A 24,526-nucleotide genomic window follows, 5' to 3' on the forward strand; every position below is an offset into this window, starting at 1 on the left:
GAGACAGAATACGAGCTGGGGAGGGGCAGAAGGAGAGGGAGACACAGAATCTGAAGCAGGTTCCAGGCTCCAAGCTGTCAGCACAGAGCCCGACGTGGGGCCCGAATCACAAACTGCCAGATCATGACCTGAGCCAAAGTCGGATGCTTAACCGACTGAGCCACCCAGGCACCCCAATTTAAGTATGACTTTCTTTTTCCCTGTGTAAGAAGAATGTATGTAATTTACACAAAAAAACCTGATATGCCTGAAATGAAAGCTAATACAGGAGGGACTTGACAGGGGATATTTGTTACAATGTGTTTTTGTCTTTCCCAGTTTAGTATGTAATTCAGTATGGAGTTTAGATTTGCAGAAAAGCATTATTCTCATTTCTTGGCAAAGCAAGTGGTTATACTGTTCTTTGGTTTAAGGAATAGTCACTTGCAGTAGTTAAACATTCATGCTCACTAGAGTCTTTTGGGTTTTCTATGTATGTAACACATCATCTGCAAATAGTGAAAGTTTTACTTCTCCCTTACAAATTTGGATGCCTTTTATTTCTTTTTGTTGTCTAATTGCCGTGGCTGGGACTTCCAGTGCTATGTTGTATAAAAGTGGTGAGCGTGGACATCCTTGTCTTGTTCCAGACTTTAGGAGAAAAGTTCTCAGTTTTTCCTCCTTGAGTATGATGTTAACTGTGGGATTTTTATATAAGGACTTGATTATGTTGAGATATGTTCTTTCTAAACCTACATTGTTGAGGTGTTTTTTTCTTTTTATCATGAATGGATGTTGTACTTTGTCAGATGCTTTTTGCATCTATAAAAATGATGCAAAGATAATTTTAAGAATAAAAATTATTCTTTCTCTTATTAATGTGACATACTACATTGATTGATTTGTGAATATTGAACCACCCTTGCATTCCAGGAATAAATCCCACTTGATTGTGGTGAATGACTTTTTTTTTTTTTTGTATTCTTGGATTCTGTTGGCTAAATTTTTTTAAATTAAAAAAAATTATTTTTAATTAATGTTTATTTTTGAGAGAGAGCGAGATTGACAGAGCATGAATGGGGGAGGGACAGAGAGAGAGGAGACACAGAATCTGAAGCAGGCTCCAGGCTCTGAGCTGTCAGCACAGAGTCTGACACAGGGCTCAAACCCACAAACTATGAAATCATGGATTCATGAGCCGAAATTGGATGCTTAACCAACTGAGCCATCCAGGCGCCCCTTGGTTTGCTAATTTTTTTTTTTTTTTAAGATTTTGCATCCATGTTCATCAGAGATACTGGACTACTAGAACTGATGAATGAATTCAGTAAAGTCGCAGACTACAAAATCAAGGTATAGAAGTCTATTGCATTTCTATACGTTAATAATGAAGCAACAAAAAGAGAGGAAAATAATCCCATTTATAATTGCACCAAAAATAATAAAATGCATAGGAATAAACTTAACCAAAGAGGTGAAACACCTGTACTCTGAAAACTACAAAACACTGATAAAAGAAATTGAAGATGACACAAAAAAATGGAAAGACACTTCATACTCATGGTTTGAAAGAACAAATATTGTTAAAATGTCTATGCTAGTTGGGGCACCTGGGTGGCTCCGTTGCTTAAGCATCCAATGTCAGCTCAGTTGATGATCTCGCAGTTTGTGAGTTTGAGCTCCGCGTTGGGCTCTGTGCTGACAGCTCAGAGCCTGGAGCCTGCTTGGGATTCTGTGTCTCCCTCTCTCTGCCCCTCCCCTGCTCACACTCTGTCTCTCTTTCTCTCAAAAATGAATGGACATTAAAAAAAATGTCTATACTACTCAAAGCATTCTACATATTTAATGCAATCCCTATCAAAATGCCAACAGCATTGGGCTCTGTCTGGGCTCAGAGCCACCTGGGTGGCTCTGTCAGTTAAGCGTCATCCAACTTTCGGTTTTGGCTTAGGTCATGATCTCACAGTTTTGTGAGTTTGAGCCCTGCGTCAGGCTCTGCACTAACAGTGCAGAACCTCCTGGGATTCTGTCTCCCTGTGCTTCTCTCTCTATCCCTTCCCCACTCATGATGTCTCTGTTTCTCTCAAAGTAAATAAACTAAAAAAAAAAAGAAGAAAATCCCTTAAAAAACTACCAACAACATTTTTCATAGAACTAGAACAAACAGTCCTAAAATTTGTATGGATCCACAGGAGACCCCATAAATAGTCAAAGCAATCTTGAAAAGCAAAATTGGAGTTATCACAATTCCAGACTTCAGATTATATTACAAAGCTGTAGTAATCAAAACAATACGGTACTGGAACAAAATTAAGACATACACATCATTAATACAGAATAGAAAGCCCAGAAATAATCCACACTTACATGATCAGTTAATTGTTGACAAAGGAGACAAGAATATGCAATGTGAAAAAGTATCATCAGCAAATGATATCGGGAAAACTGGATAGCTACATGCAAAAGAATGAAACTGGACTACTTTCTTAAATCTGAAAATGGATTAAGGGCCTAAGTGTGAGACCTGGAACTGTAAAAATCCTACAAGAGAGCATAGGCATTAATTTTTCTAACATCAGCTGGTAACAACATCCTTCTAGATGTTGTATGTAGATGATGTCCAAGGCAAGGGAAACAAAAGCAAAAATAAACTGTTGGCACTACATAAAAATAAAAAAGCTCTGTAAAACAAAGGAAATGACCAATAAAAGTAAAAGACAGTCTGCTGAATAGGAGAAAGTATTTGCAAATCACATATCTGATGAAGGGTTAGTATCCAAAATATATAAAGAACTTACACAACTCAATACCCAACAAATAATTGAATTTAAAAATGGGCATAAGACATTTCTCCAAAGAGGACGTCCAGATGGCTAACAGACACATGAAAAGATGCCCAACATCACTCATCATCAGGGAAATGCAAATCATAACAACAGTGAGATATTACCTCATTTCTGTCAGAATGGCTAAACTCAAAAACTCAAGAAACAACAATTGTTGGTGAGGATGTGGAGAAAACGGAATCCTCATGCACTGTTGGTGAAAATACAAACCAGTGCAGCCATTGAGGAAGACGGTATGCAGGTTCCTCAAAAAATTAAAAATAGAACTATCCTATGGTCCAGTAATTGACACTGCTGGGTATTTACCCAAAGAATATGAAAACACGAATTTGAAGGGATATATGCATCTTTGTGTTTATTGCAGCATTATTTATAATAGCTAAACTATGGAAGCAGCCCAAGTGTCCATCAATAGATGAATAGATACTAGGGCGCCTGGGTGGCTCAGTCAGTTAAGCATCCTACTCTTGATTTAGGCTCAGATCATGATCTCACGGTTTGTGAATTTGAACCCCGAGTTGGACTCTGAGCTGACAGATCAGCGCCTGCTTGGGATTTTCTCTCTCCATTTCTCTCTGCCTCTTCCATGCTCATGCTCATTGTCTCTCAAATTAAATAAACTAAAAAAAAAAAAAAATCGATGATGCACGCTTGCACACACACACATAGGAATATTATTCAGCAATTAAAAAAGAATAAAATCTTGCCATTTGCAACAGCATGGCAGGATCTAGAGGGTATAATGATAAGTGATATAAGCTAGTCAGAGAAAGACAAACACCATATGATTTCACTCCTATGCAGAATTTAAGAAACAAAACAAATGAACAAAGGAAATAAAGAGAGACAGATCAAAAAACAGACTTTTAACTATAGAGAACAAACAGAACATTAGCAGCAGGGGGGTGGATGGAGGAATGGGAAGAAAAAGAAAAGAAAATAGCTGGGGCTCAGAACATTAAACTGCCTAGGGTTGATGTTTTGCTATGCAGTTTTCCAACTGTGTAACCTTGAGTCACTTCTTAACCCTTTGTGCACAGAAGAGTTAACAGAGCAGACCTGAGGCTATTACCTTTAGAAAGGTCTGATTGCTAAGTTAGCCTTTGACTGGTATTTGGGAACTTGGCTTTCAGTGTGTTATTCCTGTGTTCTCTGATAAGAGTGGTTCAGTGTGCCTAGACTGTACAAATAATTTGGTTTACAGTGAACAACTTGCTTTCCTTCTAGAATTTTAACAGTTGCTAGACAGAGGGTGACTTTATGACCAGCCCCCAGTAAAAACCTTGAGTGCTGAGTCTATAATGGGCTTCCCTGGACAGAAACATTGCACCCAGATTACTTTTTTTTTTTTTTTTAAATTGGCATTGGAGAAAAGTAGTATGCTCAGCATATCCCCTCATAGAAGAGAGCCAGGAGGCTGACACATGGATTTCTCCAGACTTTGCCTGTGTATTTTCCCTGTCCTGATTCTACTGTGTATACTTTTGCTTTAATAAGTGTCACTTGTGGTACAACCATATGTTGAGTCTATGATTCCATCTAACAAACTTGTCGGAGGTGTTGACCTCCTAACATACCCTTTAGGTCTCAGTTTTTGCATCTTTGAAATTTGGATAATAATTTAATAGTCTCTGCCTCTAGGATTAGTACCTGAAAATGAGGTGAAGTGTATGTAGAGCTTTAACATAGTTTCTAACTGAAATTATTATTTAATAAAGTTATCAGTTATTACGTTGCTGTGTGCAATTGTGATTTGGTAAAATAAGGACAGTGCAGTTGGTATATTGATTCTTGGTTTCATGTCTGATCTGTGTAAATAGTTTTGCTGAGTCAGAGGTTATTCTCATGTTCAACTTAAATAGACAATTAAAACGTATTTTCTAAAATAGTTGTTTTTGGGAAGTTATTCTGTTTCTCATTGCTATACATCTTTGCCTAATCTTAATATTGTCAGACTTTTAAATTTGGAATTGTAGTTTTAGTTTTCCCTAATTATCCCAGGTTGAACATTAAAAAATATATGCGTAGGCTATGCATTTCTTCTGTGGAGTCCTTATTTACATCTTTTGTTCATTTTCCTCTTGGGTTGTTTGGGTCTTATTGATTTATAGGAGTTGTTTATATATTCTAGGCATAGATCCTTTGGCAAGCCCAAGGGTGTTCAGAAAAGCTGAAACATAGGGTAAACTTTTTTTTTTTTAAACAGCATGTTACTTGTGTTTTCAAATAGTATATTCTGTTTTTCTTTAACATCTACATGTAAGGGAATAGTTCTAGTTGGTAATCAGAAAGAAAACAAAACATTATTTTCCCCACTGTTTCCAGACTCTTTGGACACTCTGGTGCATGTATTGTGTCCCTATAATTCTTTTGTTCAGTTAGCATCTCTCTTATATTTATCTTTCCATCAATTTCTCCTGGGAATTATTGGCACTTTCTAATCATTTTTATTGAGCTTTTTAAAAAAATTATTATTATTGATGTATCATTGACATACAGTATTATATTATTTTCAGGTGTACAACACAGTGATTTTGACAATTACATACATTATGAAATGATCACCATAAATCTAGTTACCGTCTGTGACAACGCATAGTTATTATAAGCAATATTATTGACTATATTCCCTGTGCTGTAGTTTATATCCCCTTGACTTATTTGGTTTATAACTGGAAGTTTGTTAATGCTAACAGTGTTTCAGTAGCTACACTTAACAAGTAATTTCAATAACTCATGTTCACTTTAAGGAGAATGTATGATACATAAAACCCCCTCATTGTTTACATTCAGAAGAAAAGTGAAAAAAAAGTGATAGAGTATAGAGAAATAAAAGTAAATTCATTTCATCTAATGTTTTCCCTAAGGTGTAAAAGTAGCAGCATACTTTTTTTTATCTTAACTGTCTGCAAGCACAGTAGTAAGACTGATTCTTAGAATATACTTTTTAAAGTCCACATTTTATAATTATTGACTAAACATTAGGCCAGGCACTTGGTCATGTTTTACAACTGCAAAATGTCTGATTTGTTAAGGATTGTATTGAGTTTGTAAACATGTAAATTATATCTTTTCAGAACTTCTTTAGAAAATATGCACCGAGTGAGAATGGACCAAATGGAATCAGTGCTGAAGTTATGGACACTTATGTTAAAAGCTGTGGTAAGTTTTTCAAGCTCTAGTTTCCACTGATGCACTGAAGTCAAGGAAATAGGCTATCCTGATGTTGCTATATTCATACACATTAGTACACTGTAGGATTTTATCTTACTTCATGTGGGCTGCTCTAACAAAATACCAGAGACTAGGTGGCTTGTAGGCTGGAAGTCCAAGATAAGGTACCTACTTTGTCAGTTGACGGCCCTTTTTGGGGAGAAGACTTTTTTGTTGTATCTTCATCTGGCAGAATGGGCTAGGGAGCTGTGTGGACTCTCCTTTTAGAGAGCACTAATCTCATTCATGAGGGGTCTACCCTAATGATTTAAGCACCCCCTAATACCATTACATTGGGCTGTACGATTTCAACATGTGAATTTTGGGGGCCACAAAGACATTCAGATCATAACATTTCAATTCTCTATAAGAAGATGACTAAAAGATATACTGATAGAAGAAGTCAATTAATATTTTGACATAATAGTAATTAACAAGGTATAAATTCTGTTTAGTCTTTGGTGAATGTATCTTTGCAATCAGTTAACTGTGTTATTATTACAAGTTATCTCTTCCTGGAAGCTGTTAATTTTCTCCAAGATTTTCCCTGTGTTTGAGTAACTACAATTAAAGAGACTGTGGGAAAAGTCTCAGCAATAATTATGCTTTAGATAGATCTCAAGAGCTATGTTAGGAGGATGCCTCTCATGATATTTTATTTTATGGTCCCTTCTGGGAAATAAGTAGGTAGTAGAATGCCAGAGGGATTAATTCATATCGTTTCGACCATTTATGCCTACCTATCCTCATGAAGTTTATGTTCTAGAGGATTTCTTAATTTTCTTAAGCACTTTTTTGTTTGTTTGTTTTATTTGTTTTTGCTTTTAATAGCTAGATTGTTTAAAAGAGGGTTAGTAAAAGAGTTGACACTAGAGTTAGCCCTGGATGGGATATGGTATATAAGTTGTTCCTGTTTTAAGTTCCTATTTATACCTAAGGCAAAGTAGGTAAGGGACTTTAGACACATGTAACAGTTGTATTTAAACTTTCATATCATTTAATGGCTTATAAACTGATTCTTATACATGACATTTAAAAATTTTTCACAATGTTCCTATGAGGTAGTATTCCAGATTATTTTAGACAACATAATTTACTCCCAAATTTATACTAGATGATATATAAAGAAGTACATCTAGTTGGCTGAGAAGTATAAAGAAAATGTAATATTGCTGGGAACTTTAAAAGCACTGAAATAAAACATGTATGTGTATATTAAAATCCTTTATGGTTTTAATTGTATTTTTACTGAAGGAATATAACGTGGTACGTGTAACTGTGCTCTCCCTTAAAAATGACCATGTACAGTGTATTTAGATTTAAAGACTAAAAAAAATTATTGAAACATTCTAGAGAAAATGTATTATTTCTTTTAGTTCCCCTTGCTCTCCCAACTCTGTATTTCTCTTTTCTTTCTCTCCTTCCCTGCTTTCCTTCTTTTCTTCTTTCCTTTTCCCCTTTCTCTTCTTCCCTATTTTTTTTTACCTTCAACTCTTGTTTTCTATGTTCTGAAAAAATTACGTATCATCTAAAGACTAGGCAGGACATCTAAGATCACTCACATGACAGTTCATAGTTCATACTGTCTTTTATAGCAAGACTTGTCTGTCAAGTGTCCTGTACGTGGCTTCTCTGTGGCTTGGGGTTCTCAGAGCTGGCTTCCAAGAGGAAGTATTCTAAGAAACAGAAAGTAGAAATTGTTGGTTTCTGATGGCTTGGACTGGGAAGCTGGTCATTTGTCATTTCTGTCATAATCTCTTGGTCAAAGCAGTCACAGAGCTTGCCCGGACCCAAAGGGAGGGGTTATAGTTCCCACCTTGAGTGAAAAGCATGTTAAAGAATGTGTGGCTATTCTTTAGTCCACCATGCCTAATTACTGAAAACTTTTTAACATCATGAATCTATTTAATAAATGAATGCTAACTTTTTCTGCTTGAAATATATACACACACATACTATCTATAAATATTGACTAAAATTTTGAAAGCCCTGCTCACTCTTAGTAAAATTACTGGAACAGTATATTATGGTTGCATGTCGTAATTGTTTTATGTAATGTTCTATTACATAAATGTTCTATTACATAAAATGTCTTTTATGTAATGTTCTATTTTTTTCCAAGACCTAATGAAAATATGACTGGGTTTTTCATATAAAAAAATAGCCATTTCAAATTGAACTTCTTGGGGCACCTAGGTGTCTCAGTCAGTTGAGCGTCTGACTCTTGACTTCAGCTCAGGTCATGATCTCACAGTCCTGAGGTCAGGTTCCGTGCTGGGTGTGGAGCCTGCTTAAGATTCTCTCCTCCCTCTTTCCCTCTCCTGCATGCTCATGCGCTCTCTCTCTCTCTCTCTCTCTCTCTCTCAAAAATAAAGAAATAAGTTAATTAATTGCACCTCTTGGATACTTCAGTTCAAATTGGATCTTGCTCCTTTCTTTCCCCAATATTGTACTTTATTCCTTTCCTGATAATCGATTTGATGGCAAGCCTTCTCTTCATCTTATTTTGAATAGCCTTCTTTTTCCTTTGTACCTTGTTGCGTTACAAAATAATCATTTGTATTTTAGGGTGTTTGGTATATTGGAGGTTGAAAGCCATTATTTGAGTTTTTCATTAGAGGATTTAGTGATCAATAAGTTGCTACTTTGTACTAGAATCTGATTGTTGGACATTATCATATAGATGTATGTATAAGTTTCATTTTAGAAAGCAAAGGTTTAGATTTTTGGCAGAGTGTAAGAAGAAAGTGATAATAGTTTTGGTGACAGTTTTTTTCCAGATTATGCAAGGTATCAAGTATATTTCATTCAAGTAAATAGAACATTAATTATTTTTACAAATATATTTTTGCTAAGTAAAGGGAGATACTATCATTTGGTTCTCTAATATTTCTCTGAATTTTACATCAAAGTTGTATTATAATACCAATTTAAAGATATTGTGCATTTCATATGGGCTCAAAACACTAACGGGCAACATCCTTTTGACAAAATTCTCTTGGACAATCTACTCTGTGCCATTTCATATTGTTCTGAATCTGTTATCTGTGCTTTAAAAATTTCTGGGGATCATCTGACTCTTAATCCATGTCTTTTCCAGCATGTTCTCTCTTAAGCATTGATACTTTGAATTATTGGGACACCCTGATTTCACCACCCCCTCCCCCATTTATATACATATGAAAGAGAGAAGATCATATGTTATCTCACTTGACTTAAAAAACAAAACAAAACAAAACAAAATAAGACAGCGGTGCTTGGGTGGGTCAGTTGGTTAAGTGTCTGGCTCTTGATTTTGGCTCAGGTCACGGCCTCATAGTTTGTGGGATCGAGCCCTGTGTCATGCTATTAGAATGGAGCCTGCTTGGGATTCTCTCTCCCTCTTTCTCTCTGCCCCTCCTCTGCTCGTGCACTCGCTCGCTCTCTCTCAAAACAAATAAACTTTAAAAGAAAAAAACAAAAAACATCTATTAAAATGACCCTTAAACATATTTATGACCTTAACCCACTGAGGCAGGGTAAAGGCTCTTTCCCATACATTTCCCATTTCCATTGGAAAATAATCCAGTAATAATTACTGTAAAAGCAAACATGATGATAGAAAGTAGTATATAAAAACATCTTGCTTTGTCAGTAGAGACAGGCAAAATTCATGGCATGTCTAGTTGTGTAAAAATTTTAGGTCAAATGTACTGTTGCTACACATGTGAATCATTACTCTGTAGAGGCAGCTAAACAATGAAACAAAGTAAATAATGATAAAACTAATTTATAATGAACCAAAAGATAAGCTGCACCATACAACAATTCAAGTATATTGATACACAGTGATGTTCTTTTGGAAAATTGCCAGTGTTTTAACAATGTTCTGATGCACATTATCAGGAGTTTTCTATCCTTCACAAGTATTGAGTGGCAGCCAGATTGCTAAGTGACTCACGTATTAGAGAGCTCGGTGTCCTAAGTTCTTACGTGTTCTCTTTATGAATTTCCTTTAGCACGGCGCTCACTAATGTCGGAGTGGAGGGCCATTAGTCGTTTGTGGATTGCATATTTTGCAGCAGTTTTAGAGCAGCAGCACTCCAGCATTCCCACTGTAATCCCTGGACCAGCAGCATTGGCTTCATCTGGGAACTTGTTTGTATTAACAGAATCCCAGGCCTTGCCCCTGATGTTTTGATTAGAATCTTCATTTTAACAGGATTCCCAGGGGATTCTAGTACATTAAAGCAGAAGGGAGTACACAAACTGTGGTGTGTATAGCAATCACTTCCTAGCACTGCCCCGAGAAATTCTGATGCAGCAGGACTGAAGTGGGCCCTAAGGGTTTGCATTTTTAAGAAGCTTCTAAGGGTGAGTGATGCTGCCAGTCTGTGCATCATTTTGAAGAGCAGTTTCCTAGCAAGAGTCAAATCAGTTTCTTCCTACAACCTTCCTCATAGTAAGTATTTTAGGATTTTTAGGCCACATGATCTCTGTTGTACCCATTCAGCCAGGCCAGTGTCGTGCTCAAGAAATAGGTAAATGAATGGATGTGGCTGAGTTCCAGTAAACTCTATAAAATACAAAAACAGAGGAGGTCCCACTTTGGCCGTCAAGCTGTATTTGCTCACCCTTTATGTAAGTGGCCCTCAAGTCCCCCAGTGGACCACTTAATGTGTCAACAATTGTATTCAGCTGAAGTTAACATAATCTATAGTGATGCACACACACAAGTCATTTTCTTTTTTGTAAGAAGCCCAGATGTCAGTCATTGTAGTTGCTTTAGCTGCTTATGGATGTTAGGGCCAACCAAGGTCTTTGTGATTCTCTTGGCCTTCTCCCAGTGGTCCCAAATGACTATTGCAAATGCAGTCATCATGTTTGCAGTCCAGCCAACCAGGAGAAGAAACCCAAAAGGCTCACTTCCCAGCTCAGCCAGCCCCATCTTTAAACATGCTCATCACAAACCTACATTTGTTTATAGTTCCCTGGACATACCTAAGTGCAGGTGAGGCTGGGAAATACAGTCTTTTACCTAGGCATGGTCTTGTCTCCCAGATCCTGGTTTTGTTTTAAGGAAGAAACAGATTAGATAGTGTGTAGACAAACTAGTAGTTCCTGTCACAATGCAGGCTATATTTTGAGAATAACTGATTTGTTACAGTTTAGTGAAAATTGTTAGTAGACCAATAATATGATTAGAAGCATTTTTTGGGTAATAGTGTGCTTTCATTCATTCTGTACATATGGATACATTTTGAAATATATAAAATGTATAATTTCACCTGTAATTAGTCTATGGTTAGTTATTCTAAACAAATACACTTGAACTTAAATATCTTGAGTGTTGCATCTGTCTAAATAGCCACTTTGGGGAACAGGAGTTATACAATGCAGAAGTGGCTTGAGCCAAGGACTTTAGAGTGAGAGTTAGGTTCAAATCCCAGCCTAGTGACCTTGGACAATCTCGTTAACTTCTGGAGCCTGAGATATTTTCATTAGAAGGATAGTTACAATACTTAACTGGCATCATTAAGGGCTAGAGATGATGAATGTAATGTGCCTACCTAAGGGACTAGCTTTCAGTAAGTTGTAACTATGATTAATTAATTAATAATTAATGATTAATCCAGTGAAATTAATTTGGTCATTAACAGGTGGTCCAGTCTTTTTCCTACATATTAACTGAAATAAACATGCTTTTGTAAATACTGATATAGCCATGTGTATGTTTATAAGTTATGTTTCTTGTTACATTAATAATAGAAATAGAATGGAAAAAATAATCTTCAAAAAGGTGATATTTGCTTAATTTTATTTGAGCATTTTCAACACATGACAGGTTTCCAGACTTTTTAGAAGAGAAAGGCAAAAGAATAAAGATAGAGCCAGTGACTCTGCCCCTAGCCCTGCTCATGTAATTTTTCTTAATACTTTAGAAGATTGTGCTGTGAACTTCTTAAGCGCCTTTACCACTCAAGTGAATTTAATTGTTTTTCTATCTGCTGGCACTTCACGATTGTTTCTCCAAAGATTTTTCTTTTAAACCTACATTTACTTTTGTTCTATTATAGATAATAGGGTTGTGGGATGCTTGACTTTATTATGTGTATTTCTGTAGACACTTCTTTTTTCTGCTGTCATCTGTAACATGTGTCCAATTTGAAATGAGAAATGGGAGAATCATATTATAATTAAGGTTCCTGAAGCCTGAATTAACTTTTGATAGAAATGACTTTTATAATTTGACAAAATTCTACAAGATATTATTTCTCATGCAAATAGCAATTTATATTGAGTTTCAACTGATAAACTCTTCATAGAGTCAAAGAAAATTACACAATTGAGAATTTGGGTGATAAATCAAAAAATAGTAATTAAATTGAAATGAAAGTAACACAGACTGCTTTTATACTCATTTGTATGTTTGACCTGGTTTGCATGTGTTTTCACAATTTTTTAACTGTTATTTGCAGCTGGATATTGCGTGATTACATACATACTTGGAGTTGGAGACAGACACCTGGATAACCTTTTGCTAACAAAAACAGGTATCAAATCATGGCCACCAGTAGATGTATATATTTTATATGCTGGTGATTTTTACTGTGGAATCTGCTTAGTAAAACAAAATAAGTTGCATAAAACAAAATAAGTTGCAAAATGTGGTAGGCACATTGCATAAGTGAAGAAAAGTCAAATAGTCTTTTTTTTTTAATGTTTATTTTTAAGAGAGAGAGAGACAGAGCTCATGAGCACAGGAGGGGCAGAGAGAGAGAGAGGGAGGAGAGAGAGTCCACAAGTGGAGGAGGGGCAGAGAGAGAGAGGGAGACAGAGGATGCAAAGCAGGCTCTGTGCAGAAAGCAGAGAGCCTGATGCGGGGCTTAAACCCACGAACTGTTGAGATCATGACCTGAGCCAAAGTTGGATGCTTTTACCTGACTGACCCATCCAGGCACCCCTGAAAAATCATATAGTCTTAAAAGTCCCTTCATATGGTACCTTTGAAAGAAACTCCCATTCTTTATTTTTTTAAATTTTTATTTATTTATTTATTTTGAGAGCACAAGCTAGGGGAAGAGGTGTGTGTGTGTGTGTGTGTGTGTGTGTGTGTATGGAGAGAGAAAGAGAGAGAGAATGAATCCCAAGCAGATTCCACGCTCAGTGTGGGCTTAATCTCACGACCCCAGCGTCATGACCTGAGCTGAAATCAAGAGCTGGACACTCAACTGACTAAGCCACCTAGATGCCCCCCAAAACTCCCATTCCTTACAAGAATCACTTCAGTAGTAATTCTATGGGTGGTCTTCTCGCTCTTCCTTCTGAAAATGCCACCTTTGGGGGAAAGCCCATAATAATGTATGCAAGCAGTTGAGTTAGTGTTACTGCTTACTTACAATGTTACTTACTTACTTCCTTACTTACAGCTCTAGTTAGTGTTAGAATGAGCTCACATTAATCCCTGTCTTTAATTTTTTGCTTTTCCCCTTGGAGTTCCATGGAATAATCATTCTCATCCCCCTCTTCGTGATAATTATTTAGCCCCTTGGCTTTAACACCATCTTGAAGCAAACAACTTTCAAACTTACAGCACTGTACTTTAGTCCATTTCATTAAGCTTCAGACTGAAATATCCAACCACTTACTTGACTTCCAAATTATATGGTCAGTTGTAAAAGTTGTTCCCTTCCTCTACTACCTGCTTAATAATACCTGCTCCTCACCTAATTTTTTCTCATCTCAGTAAATTGCAACATCATCCACCCAGTTGTTTAAGCCCCAGGCTTAAGAGTCATTTTTAATTCCACTCTTGGCCTCATTTCACATATCAAACCTATTAGCAAATCTTGTCTACTCTTCACCTCCAAAATGGATCATGAAGTTATCCACTCTCTTCATTTCCACTCCTTTGACTCCATTTGAAGCCACTACCATCTTTTGCCCAAACTATTTGAATAAAATCTGAACTCTTTACTGTGGTGCTTGTGGCTTGCCCACACTGACCAATTTGATTGTGTAATGTCAATACTCCTGCCTCAGACTAATGGCCTTGTTTTTCTCTCTGGAAAGCTCTTCTCTCAGATCTTTGCAAATCTGACTTTGGTTATTGAGTCTAAGTTTGAGTGGGATCTCCTTAGAATACCTTTTCTAACTCTCTGATCTGAAATGGCTTCTGAAATGTACTTGCCACACCACCCTTCTCCATTACTCTCTATTATTGTTTTGGTTTCTGTAAAGCACTTACCACCAGCCAAATTTATTATCATTTTTTGTACGATAAAACAAAGATTTATTGAGCAACTGCTGTGTGTCCGGTATTGATCTGGGTTCTGGGGATACCAAAATGAACAGAACAGACACAAATTCAGGTCCTCATGGAGCTTGTTGATCTCATCATCTTCTCCCATTCAGGATGCAGGTTCCATGAGAGCAGGGACCTTGTCCATCCAGTTTGCTACCATTCCTCCAGAACCTTGAACAACACCTAGCTAAAGTGATTGGTAGATCACTGTTGAATTAATGAATGAGTAAATAATTCTTCTCTTCTGTGTAGTCTTTTCTTCCCTGGGCTAAATAATTCAAGTTTCTTCAGTCTTCCACAGAAAATAGATTTTAAATTACTCTTAAAATGGTCTCTCAGGTAAGAACATTTTCTGTTTTGTTAGTATTCCTCCAGATTGTGATACCGAGAATTTAACACCTCAAACGTAATTTAATATTTCAAATGTAGTCTAATTATTAATATATAATTATTAATTCACAGAATCTAGAATTTCATATATTAGTGTGAAAAATTATCTGTGACAGAATTTGCATGTGGGATTCATGTCTGTGTCAAGGCCAGGCTGTCCCTGTAGTAACTAGGTCCACAGAATGTTGTGGAGGTTCTCGCCAAATTTGCCAGTGTAGCAGAGGATACTTAGAAAAATGTTATGGTGTATTTGGAGAGAATTTTAATTTGGAAGAAGTTTTCCTGTGTTGTTCCTTAATGCTCTCATATTTTAATTGAATCTTTTAACCACAAGAATCAAAGTACCAAAGTGATTCTGTTTGTTTTTGTATTGAAATTATTTTATAATTATTTTATAACTACAATGCAATTATTTAATGTATAGAGTGCCATTACATCTATAATGTTATTTTCACATATCTTGTCACATACCTTGTCTCTTCTTTTGGAGATTGATAAATAATATACCTTTTTCTTTTGGACTTTGAGAACTGCTCTGTGTGTGTGTGTGTGTGTGTTGGGGATTTTTAAAAATAAGATTTGGAAATCAGAGTCTATTTAATACACTTCTGTGGTCCAGTTCACAATTAATTTGTTTTAATGGAAATAGAATATAAAATTTCAGAAGCAGGTTTTAAGCATCTTGTCACCAGTTTTCCACTAGGGGGTGCTCTAAATATGACTTTAAAAATCAAAAACTTACAATGTGCTAGATGAGAGACATGTTCTCTTTCTTTTGAAACGGCATTTCTTTTGGTTATTTTTTCTTAACTGGTCTTTAATTATGTCATTGATATCATACAGTTAGCATTTTAAGTCTTACTTGCTAGGATTAATGCCTTTAATTTTCAAGTTTAGTTTTAATGAAATTAGATTATATAAGGAAATACCAATTATATCAGGACAAATGCAAGTATGATGTATTCCTCAACCTCTAAAAATTTGTAATAATTTATTTCAAAATGTTTTGTGTTTATAGTCATTTTTTACTGACAGTTTATATTTCAAAGTGGTTTTTACATAGGTGATATAATTAGACTTTGTATAATTTAGACAAGTATTACATATTAAATTATATACATGAATTTTGAATGTGGTTCATTGCAGGAAATACACCTTAGAACTTGTAGTTAAAAAATGCCTCAAGTATCATGAAGCTCCTCCATTGTGAATTTGGGTTCCACTATGTCTTAGGCACAGACTGTGACGTATTAAAACTTTAAAACTTTAGATTCTCTTATGTAACTCTCCAGTCTCAGTGTTGATGGTGCCGTTTTTATCATAAGTAACATTGCTCCCATTCTTCAGAATAAAATACCTTTTGTCTTCTTATCTGCCAGCTTGAGCAGGTGTAGTATCCATGACTTTGCTTTCAGATGAAAGTGGTTTGGAATTGTAAGTAGAGTTCCACTGATTCTTCTGTGCCCAGTTCCTTGTCATGAGAGATGGAGCAGAAAGGAAGAAGATACTTAGATTTCATTTTATTGGGGATCTCTTGGAGATTTGCCCCCAACACACTGTTCCACCTGTAAACTTAGATGAGACACAAGAGGGTTAGATTGATAACTTTAGAAGTGTGTGGAAGAAAATGTTTCACTGCATAGAAAGAATTTCAAAATGTATACAACAATAATGTGCAAAAAGGCAAAATATGAGACTCAATTACAGATTTCCCAGAAATTTTTTTGCCTGGGTTTATTGGTGTGTTGATACTTTAGCTTGGTTGAAGTATCCTCAGCTTGTCCAGCAGAGGGCATTGTGTGTCCACCATAAATGTGACAGTCTGTTAATTCCTTTGTCAGTGTATTGCCCTGTGGTCACTTATAACATTGTTTTCCTGAAGCAAATTTGTAGTGAATGGTATTTCACTTATCAATGCAGTGATGTAGCATTATTTGGGCAAGAAATTAAAAATTTAAGCTCTAGAATGGGATTGGAAACATGAATTTCTTTCAGAGCTGGTATCCTTTGAGGAAGCTTTCAGAAGTTTGTTCAGGGTTATTTGATTGTGACAGGACTCAAAGCCTGATTTGGGTTTATCTCAACTGTGGGGAAAAATTTTTTTATTGTTTATTTTTTAAAATTTGAGGGGGAAAAACCAGGACTGGTATAACTGAAAAACTTTATTGTTTATGATTTACAGACTTTATAACAGAATGAACATTTATATCAGTATATAAATAAGTGAAAAACATTCATAAATGAAAACAAGGAGCTAGATATCTGTAGTAAATGGAAAGTTCCCTGTAGTTCCTGAGGATGGCTCTTCTAATCTGGAGCTGTCCATTTGTACAGTGAGAGGAGTGGTGACTCTTTGTCTGTCTCAGCACTTCAGAGTAATGCTCTCTGAACCTTTTGTCACAAAGCCTGAAGGTAAGAAAGTCATTGTTCCCTAATTGGAAACTTTTCTTCATCATTCTTTAACTTTATGTCAAATTAATGCACATCCTTTTTTAATTCTGAGGAATAGTCTCACATAGGAGTTAATGTGTCAGGATCTAAAGTAAACATCTTTAGTTTTAAATTGCCCCTCCACCATTGGGTGACTTTGGGTAAGTCGTCTCTCTCTATGACTCAGTCTCTTTTCTGAATGTGCCCATAAGAATAGAACCTCTCTGCCTGTGGTGTGTGAGAGTTGAATGAGATAATGTGGGCAAGGTTTTGTACGTATTGAGCATATAGTCAACATTTCTTAAGGACTGGCTAGCTATTATGGTTTTCTTTGTTGGTTTACTACCAAGAAAGAAGAATGCCTTCCTTTTTTGGCTTATGTAGCTTTTTTATTTGCAGTCATAATTTTAGAGATAAAAATATAATTAATGTATTTCAAAAATTTCTTTTTCCCACTCTTAAAAATACAAACTCCTTTCAGTTACTGCCTTTTAAATTCTGTTTTGATTGGCTCTTTATTTTAGTAGTGTAGGAAGGTTTATGAGAGAGAAACAGTCAATTTTATCATGGATTTAATGTTATTCTTTCTGTTTTAAGGTAAATCTTGATATTTTGAAAGTAAATATGTTTGTTTAAGTGTTTTATTTTTTTCTTAGGGTATAACACAGTAGTTCAAAATCTTCTATAGGGAGAACTTAGTTACTACTCAAATGGTGATGCTTCCTAAGCTATTTGTATTTAAGTTAATTAGTTTGGTAGGTTAAAAATACTGTAAAATCTAAATCTATAGACTTACTTTATTAAAAAAAATATTTAATGTTTATTTATTTTTGAGAGAGAGAGAGTGTGAGCACAGGAGGGGCAGAGAGAGTGGGAGACACAGAATCTGAAGCAGGCTCCAGGTTCCTTCAGCATAGAATCCCATGCGGGGCTCAAACCCACAAACCATGAGATCATGACCTGAGCCAAAGTCAGACTCTGAGCCATTCAGGCACCCCAACTTGCCATTACAAAAAAATTATTTATTTTGATAAAGAGAGTGGGGGAGGGGCAGAGAGAAGGGGGGAGAGAGAGAGAGAATCCCAAGCCGGTTCTGCCCTGACAGTGTGGAACTTGATGTGGGGATCAATCCCATGAACCATGAGATCATGACGTGAGCCAAATTCAAGAGTTGGACAATTAACCGACTGAACCCCCCAGGCACACCGAAATCTATAGATTTACTTTCTTAATGTGCTTGTTTATTCCCTGGGACTTGAGAGAAAGGGGCATAAAATGTTTTATGCAGTTGGTAGGCACCTAGTAAATGCTTTTAAAATGAACAAATGATGGGGCGCCTGGGTGGCTTGGTCAGTTAAGTGTCCGACTTCGGCTCAGGTCATGATCTCACGGTCCGTGAGTTCGAGCCCCGCGTCGGGCTCTGTGCTGACAGCTCAGAGCCTGGAGCCTGTTTCTGATTCTGTGTCTCCCTCTCTCTCTGCCCCTCCCCTGTTCATGCTCTGTCTCTCTCTGTCTCAAAAATAAATAAACGTTAAAACATTTTTTTTTAAAAATGAAATGAACAAATGAAGTTTTTTCATGTTATTTTTATCCATCTTTAGGGTTTCTAGAATAATCTGTTTTCCTGCCTAAACTTATTTTTACTGTAGACTATAGACATAGTATTTACCAGTTTGTTTTTTCTCAGTTGATATATGCAAAAGAGAATCAGGCACATAACACCACCCCTTTTTAATCCATAAATACTTTTTTAGTCTCTATTAATCATTACTTTAGATGCTTAGACAATGACAAGGACTCACAATCATGTGAATAATTTTCTTTTCAGACATTATTTAAAATATGATATTTTGAAAATTTCTTGAATTTTCAGTATCAGAAATCTGGCAGTCTTTTTTTTTTTTTTTTTTTTTTTTTAACATTTATTTATTATTGAGAGAGAGACACAGAGTGTGAGCAGGGGAGGGGTAGAGAGAGAGGGAGACACAGAATCTGAAGCAGGCTTCAGGCTCTGAGCTGTGAGCACAGGCCCAACGTGGGACTTGAACTCACGAACCATGAGATCATGACCTGAGCTGAAGTCAATCACCTAACCAAATGAGCCACTCAGGCGCCCCTGGCAGTCTTCTTATACTTAATGAAACCTATCATAAAGAAATTGTTAATGGTGCCTTAAAAGGTGCTAGGTTTTTTTCTTGTTTGTTTGTTGTTGTTGTTTGTTTCTTTTTTAGAGAGAGGGAGAGGGACAGATGGGGAGAGAGAGAGAAAATCTTAAGCAGTCTCCATACTCAAGTGTGGAGCCTGATGTGAGACTCAATCTCACAACCATGAGATCATGACCTGAGCTGAAATAAAGGTCGCTTCACCAATTGAGCCACCCAGGTGCCCTGGTGCTGTATTTAGAAGGACATTGTTTCCTCTCATTAGAAGTAATAGAAAATGATAAAGTGCTATATATACTCTTTATGCCTAAGGAGCTGAAAATTACATCACGGAGAAAGTAACTTAGTATGAAGAATGTGCTGGGTTTCTATGAGCTACACATTCCAGTAAAAGTACGCATTCCAGCAAAAATACCTGGAAGCTGAAATAATCAATGCCTTTGCAGGTAATACATAGGTTGGTTAGATTGATTTAGGTCAGATTGTGGAGACAAACCAATCTGTTTCCTTTTGTATCACCTTTTATATGGCAAAGCTTGATTCATTGAAGTAAAACAGTAGATTAGGACATTACTTTTTTTTATGTAAGTTTTCTTATCAGGTGATATATTTCTTAAAGCTGGGTAGACACTGTATTTGTTTTGTAATACATAATTTGGAGGGGGTTAATTTTTAATGAACTTTAAAGCATTCAAGTTCCACCATAGACTAGCAACCATAAACCAGATATAAAAAGTTAGGACATTTTTATAGTGACCCCTCGAACAACAGAGCTGTCAAATTTAAAAGTAATGGGGTTGCACAACACAGAGAAACAGTAACCATTGGTATCAAGTATGAGTTTTTATTCACTGAAGTGATTCACCTTGCCACTGTGTCTTCCATAGTGATCTAACAATAAGAGTTGTATTAGTCAATGTAAAGTAGATCAGAAGTCCTCAGACTTTGTCTTGTATCAGTATCACCTGGAGAGCAACTTAAACTATAGATTGCTGGGCCCCAGGCTCAGTTTCTGATGCAGCCTGGATGGTAGGCCTGAGAATTTAAGTGTCAAAGAAAACTATCCATAATTATCTGAAAACGTTATTAAAATTCTGAAAGTTTGTATATATTTAGAGGCTGGATTCTCTTCTTACTTAAATCAAAATAACACAGTAGAAAGAAACAAATATGAGAATCTAGCAGTCACCTATTAAACCAGACATTAAAGAGGTTTGCAAAATGAAAGGAGTGCCACTCGTCTTATTAATTTTTTTGTATTAGAAAAGTTATTATTCATAAAAAATGTTAAAATGTTCACTTATTTTTAGATTAATATTTTTGGAAGGTCTCAGTTTTAATTTAAAATGCAGGAAATATCTATAGAAGTAACCCAACTAAGACTTATTTGGGTCTTCAGTAATTTTTAAGAGCATAAAATTTTACACAAAAAAGTTTTAGAATTAATATCAAAGGCCTTTTTTTAGGTTTTTAAAAAATCTATAAAGGGTTTCTGTTCTGTTTTAGACATTAAAACAGTTCTGCAGAAGAAAAGAATATTGCAGGGAATAGATCCTTTATTGGCTTTAATAAGTGTAGGAAAAATGAAAATGAAGATCATTTAAAAGTTTTTCTTGAATAGAAATGGACTATATAATCAGATATACTACATAGATATGTTTTGCCCCCCTTTCATTAGTTAGCTAAATTTTGTTCCTATCATCAGAAACCTAAGATTTTAACAGTTGAATGTGAAAAAATAAATTATATGAAATATTTAGCAGATAATTGGAATGTCTATACTGATCTTTACTTACGTATGTCTTATTGTTTTCGTTACTCAAAAACTATTACTAAAAATATTTCATCATTACTGTGCTTTTAACTGTAAGTGAAAATAGCTCTAACCAAGTATATCATAAGGGCTTAACTAATAAGCATTGGGAACATTTGGAGTGTAGCTTAGGGAGCGTTTTTAATTCTAAAAATATAGGTTCCATTGTATCAGTAAATGGTTGTTCACTACCTTCTTTGTTTCTAGGTTTCATAGTAGGGCAACTTCAACATTCACATGAAGAAACATAAGAAAAATACAACATTCACATACGAAATATAAGGCATTCTGTGGAAAAATAGTGAAATGTCAGGTTGTATGCCAAGAAATTGAAGACTGGGAAACTTATTATAGAGTAGAGTGGCAGGGAAGAATATTTGAATTGGAGAATTGTGTGGGATTTAAAAAAAAATTGAGTTTGGATTATAGGGAACAGAAGAAAATTGTCAAATAGAAGGTATAAGAGAGTTGTGCAAAAAATGGAGTAAGTACAATTTTGAGATTGGTCACATGTAATTATTGTATAGACAAAAGGGAAATTAAAAAAAACTGCTATAAAATACAGTTCATTTCAGCAATATCTTTTGTCTTTAATCCAAGAACTACAAATACTTTGAACCACAGTTTTAGAAATAAGTTCATGTCACTTATTCAAATAACAAGAAAATTTAATTAGCACATCTTATTCCCTTTGTATTGCAAGTCAGGGACAAAAGGAGGTGTTTGCAATCAACAAACATTCAGTTTGTTTTATGTACACTTTACCTCTTGATTGTTTAAGATTAATAAATTTGTTAATAGATTTGAATAAGCCCATACTTCCTGAATTTCTTAAACATTTTTTAAAAAATTTCATGAAGTGCATTTATAAAATCATTGTAAGTTTCATTTTAGATATTAACTTTAAAAGAGCCGCTCCCTTTGGTATCTGCAAGGATGAATTTTCTTAAAACATTAATAGCCTCTTTTCAAAATACATGACTCTTTGAACTTGCAAAGCATAATAATGGTTTCATTGTTAGATACTGAATCTTTTATACCTTATAATTAAGCAGTAATCCTATTCTTTGAGAGTTTTCTTATAAGAAAGTTAGAAATATACTCTCCATTTGCAAGCAGTGATGCATAGCCCACACTGGACTTCCAGTAATGCCTGTGGTGAGACAGAGAAAAGTGGGGCTAGGTTTCTTATTAAAGGATGGAGCCCATTAAATAAACCATGTGTGATGGCTGATACAGTTTGATACTAGGATAGCATGATTTATTAAAAATCAGTTTGAATCAAAGAGGGGTCAGATAGGTTATCTGCTCAAGTGCTAAGTATCATTAGAAATTATATTGGTAACAGAACAAAACAGCATTTAAAAAATTTTTTTTAATGTTTACTTATTTTTGGGAGAGAGAGACAGAGAGTGTGAGCAGGGGAGGGGCAGAGAGCGCGAGACACAGAATCTGAAGCAGGCTCCAGGCTCTGAGCTGACAACACAGAACTTGATGCAGGGCTCAAACTCATGGACCACGAGATTATGACCTAAACCGAAGTCAGACCCTTAACCGACTGAGCCACCCAGGCGCCCTGAACAAAACATTATTTAAATAATTAAACAAAACCAAGGAAAGCTTATCTGTACCTATAATGTAAGTTTTTCATCTCTTTACCTTTTGAAGGGTAGACTGGTATTTGTCTAACAAGGTAGAAAACAAATGGGAGCTCCAGAGTGAGAGGAAAGCACAGAATGAAGTGCTTAGCTTAGCTACAGGGAATACACATTTAGTTTAAGGAAATGGAACCCTTAAGAGAAGTTGATCAGGACTTTTTACCAAATAATGGAAAATCGAATGATAGCCTGCTTCCTTGGACCTTAAGCATTAAGAAATGATGCTTTCCCAGTAAATACTACAATTATCCAAACTCCTTGTTCTAAAAGTACTTTCTCATCTTTTTGGAATCATGAACTTCCCTTGGGGATTTGGTGAGGTCTATGGCTTTCCCCCCAAAATTAATTTTATTGTAGTTAGGGACCTCTGAAATCCATTTTGGAATTCTGAAATGGTGTTTTTCAATCATGAGTAATACACAGAACTGTTTTAAATAGAAGTAAAACCCATTGTGCTGAGTTTATAATCTTAAATATGTACAAGGTAAAGCTGATACTAACTTCTTGTGTGTCTACTCTTCTATACTATAAAATAAAAATAACTTTATAAATTAAATCATGTTACAAACTAGCAAAATGCAATCCAACATTAATGTGACAGATGAAATAATATTGTAACTAAATGTCACTTGCCATGTGAATATGGTACAGATAGTATAGTGTGAGTTTGAGTTCAGAGCACTGTAAATATATCTCATGTGAATATTCTGAAACTACTTTTCTCTACTTGAACTACTTTATAACCTTCATTATTTCAGCATGCTGTTAGGTAATTTGAAGATATAACCAATTCTGCTTCTCTTAGTGTTAGCCTGAAAAAGTTAAAGTAGCCTTGTTGTTTAATACCAACCCAATCAAAAAGTGAAATCACAGGATAGTACTAAGTAGTAAGGTAGCATCTAGGTGATCCAGACTCAGCCTGTATTAATTTTGTTGTAGATCTTAATGGAAATGAAAATACAAAAATTTTAAACAAAACAATTTCCCATAAGAACTATCATTTCCAGAAGAAAATTTCTTGCAATAGCAATGTTACTAAAAGGTGCCTAAGCTATAAATGTGAAGTTGAGGTGTCATTGGTTAAGTAAATGCAAAATAGCTACACTGAGTCCTTCTGTATGCTAGGGCATTATCCTAGGTTTCAGTACTATGCAAAAATAAATAAAGCACAATTCTTAATTATAAGACTCCTAATGGTTCAGTAAGAGTTAACTTTGGGGAGAAAGATAAGTGAAGAAATAATTTCATTATACACTTAGCTGAAGTGTTTTGCAGTAGGAGCCTCACTAGTAACTACTTACAAATGCTTGCTTAGTAAGCCCTGGGTGTGAGCTTGAGGAACCAATTCGCTAAACTGTTACTTTGTTATTTTGGAGAGAGCAAACCCTTTTCCAATTCTCTATAGGTTCCTTGCTCTCTCTATCTAATTATAATTCCTTCTCCTCTCACCTCCCCCATCTGTCATTTACTATACTAGATACACGCATTTTTTTTGAAAGTTCTTATGAGATTTTAATCATTTCTTCAATTTGAACAGAACATTTTAAGTGTGGTATAAGCTTGAAAAACAAAGACAAGGAGATGATGTGGAGAAATGGAAAACTAGTTTTCAGTGCAATAGTTACATTGTTAATGGGTAGTTTTTCTGTAGGCAGGTGATGATAGTGTTTAAACCTTCCAATACTTGTTTTGTCAGCAATCATAAGTAAGCTGTTGTTTCTTTTTATATATGAACTCCATATCCCAAATGT

The 24,526-nt window shown here is 35.5% G+C and overlaps 1 protein-coding gene across 1 annotated transcript in view; it reads left to right on the forward strand.

Moving 5' to 3' along the window:
* PIK3C3 (phosphatidylinositol 3-kinase catalytic subunit type 3) overlaps positions 1-24,526 on the forward strand; it is a 139,617-nt gene that overhangs the window by 88,139 nt on the left and 26,952 nt on the right. The window contains exons 20-21 of the mRNA XM_019465316.2: positions 5,903-5,987; positions 12,497-12,571. Coding sequence (XP_019320861.2) covers positions 5,903-5,987; positions 12,497-12,571 — 160 coding nt within the window. The remainder of the gene's footprint in view (positions 1-5,902; positions 5,988-12,496; positions 12,572-24,526) is intronic.

Source organism: Panthera pardus, unplaced genomic scaffold (assembly GCF_024362965.1).
Source record: "Panthera pardus isolate Hobbes unplaced genomic scaffold, ASM2436296v1 HiC_scaffold_15, whole genome shotgun sequence".
In the NCBI taxonomy this organism is placed as follows: Eukaryota; Metazoa; Chordata; class Mammalia; order Carnivora; family Felidae; genus Panthera; species Panthera pardus.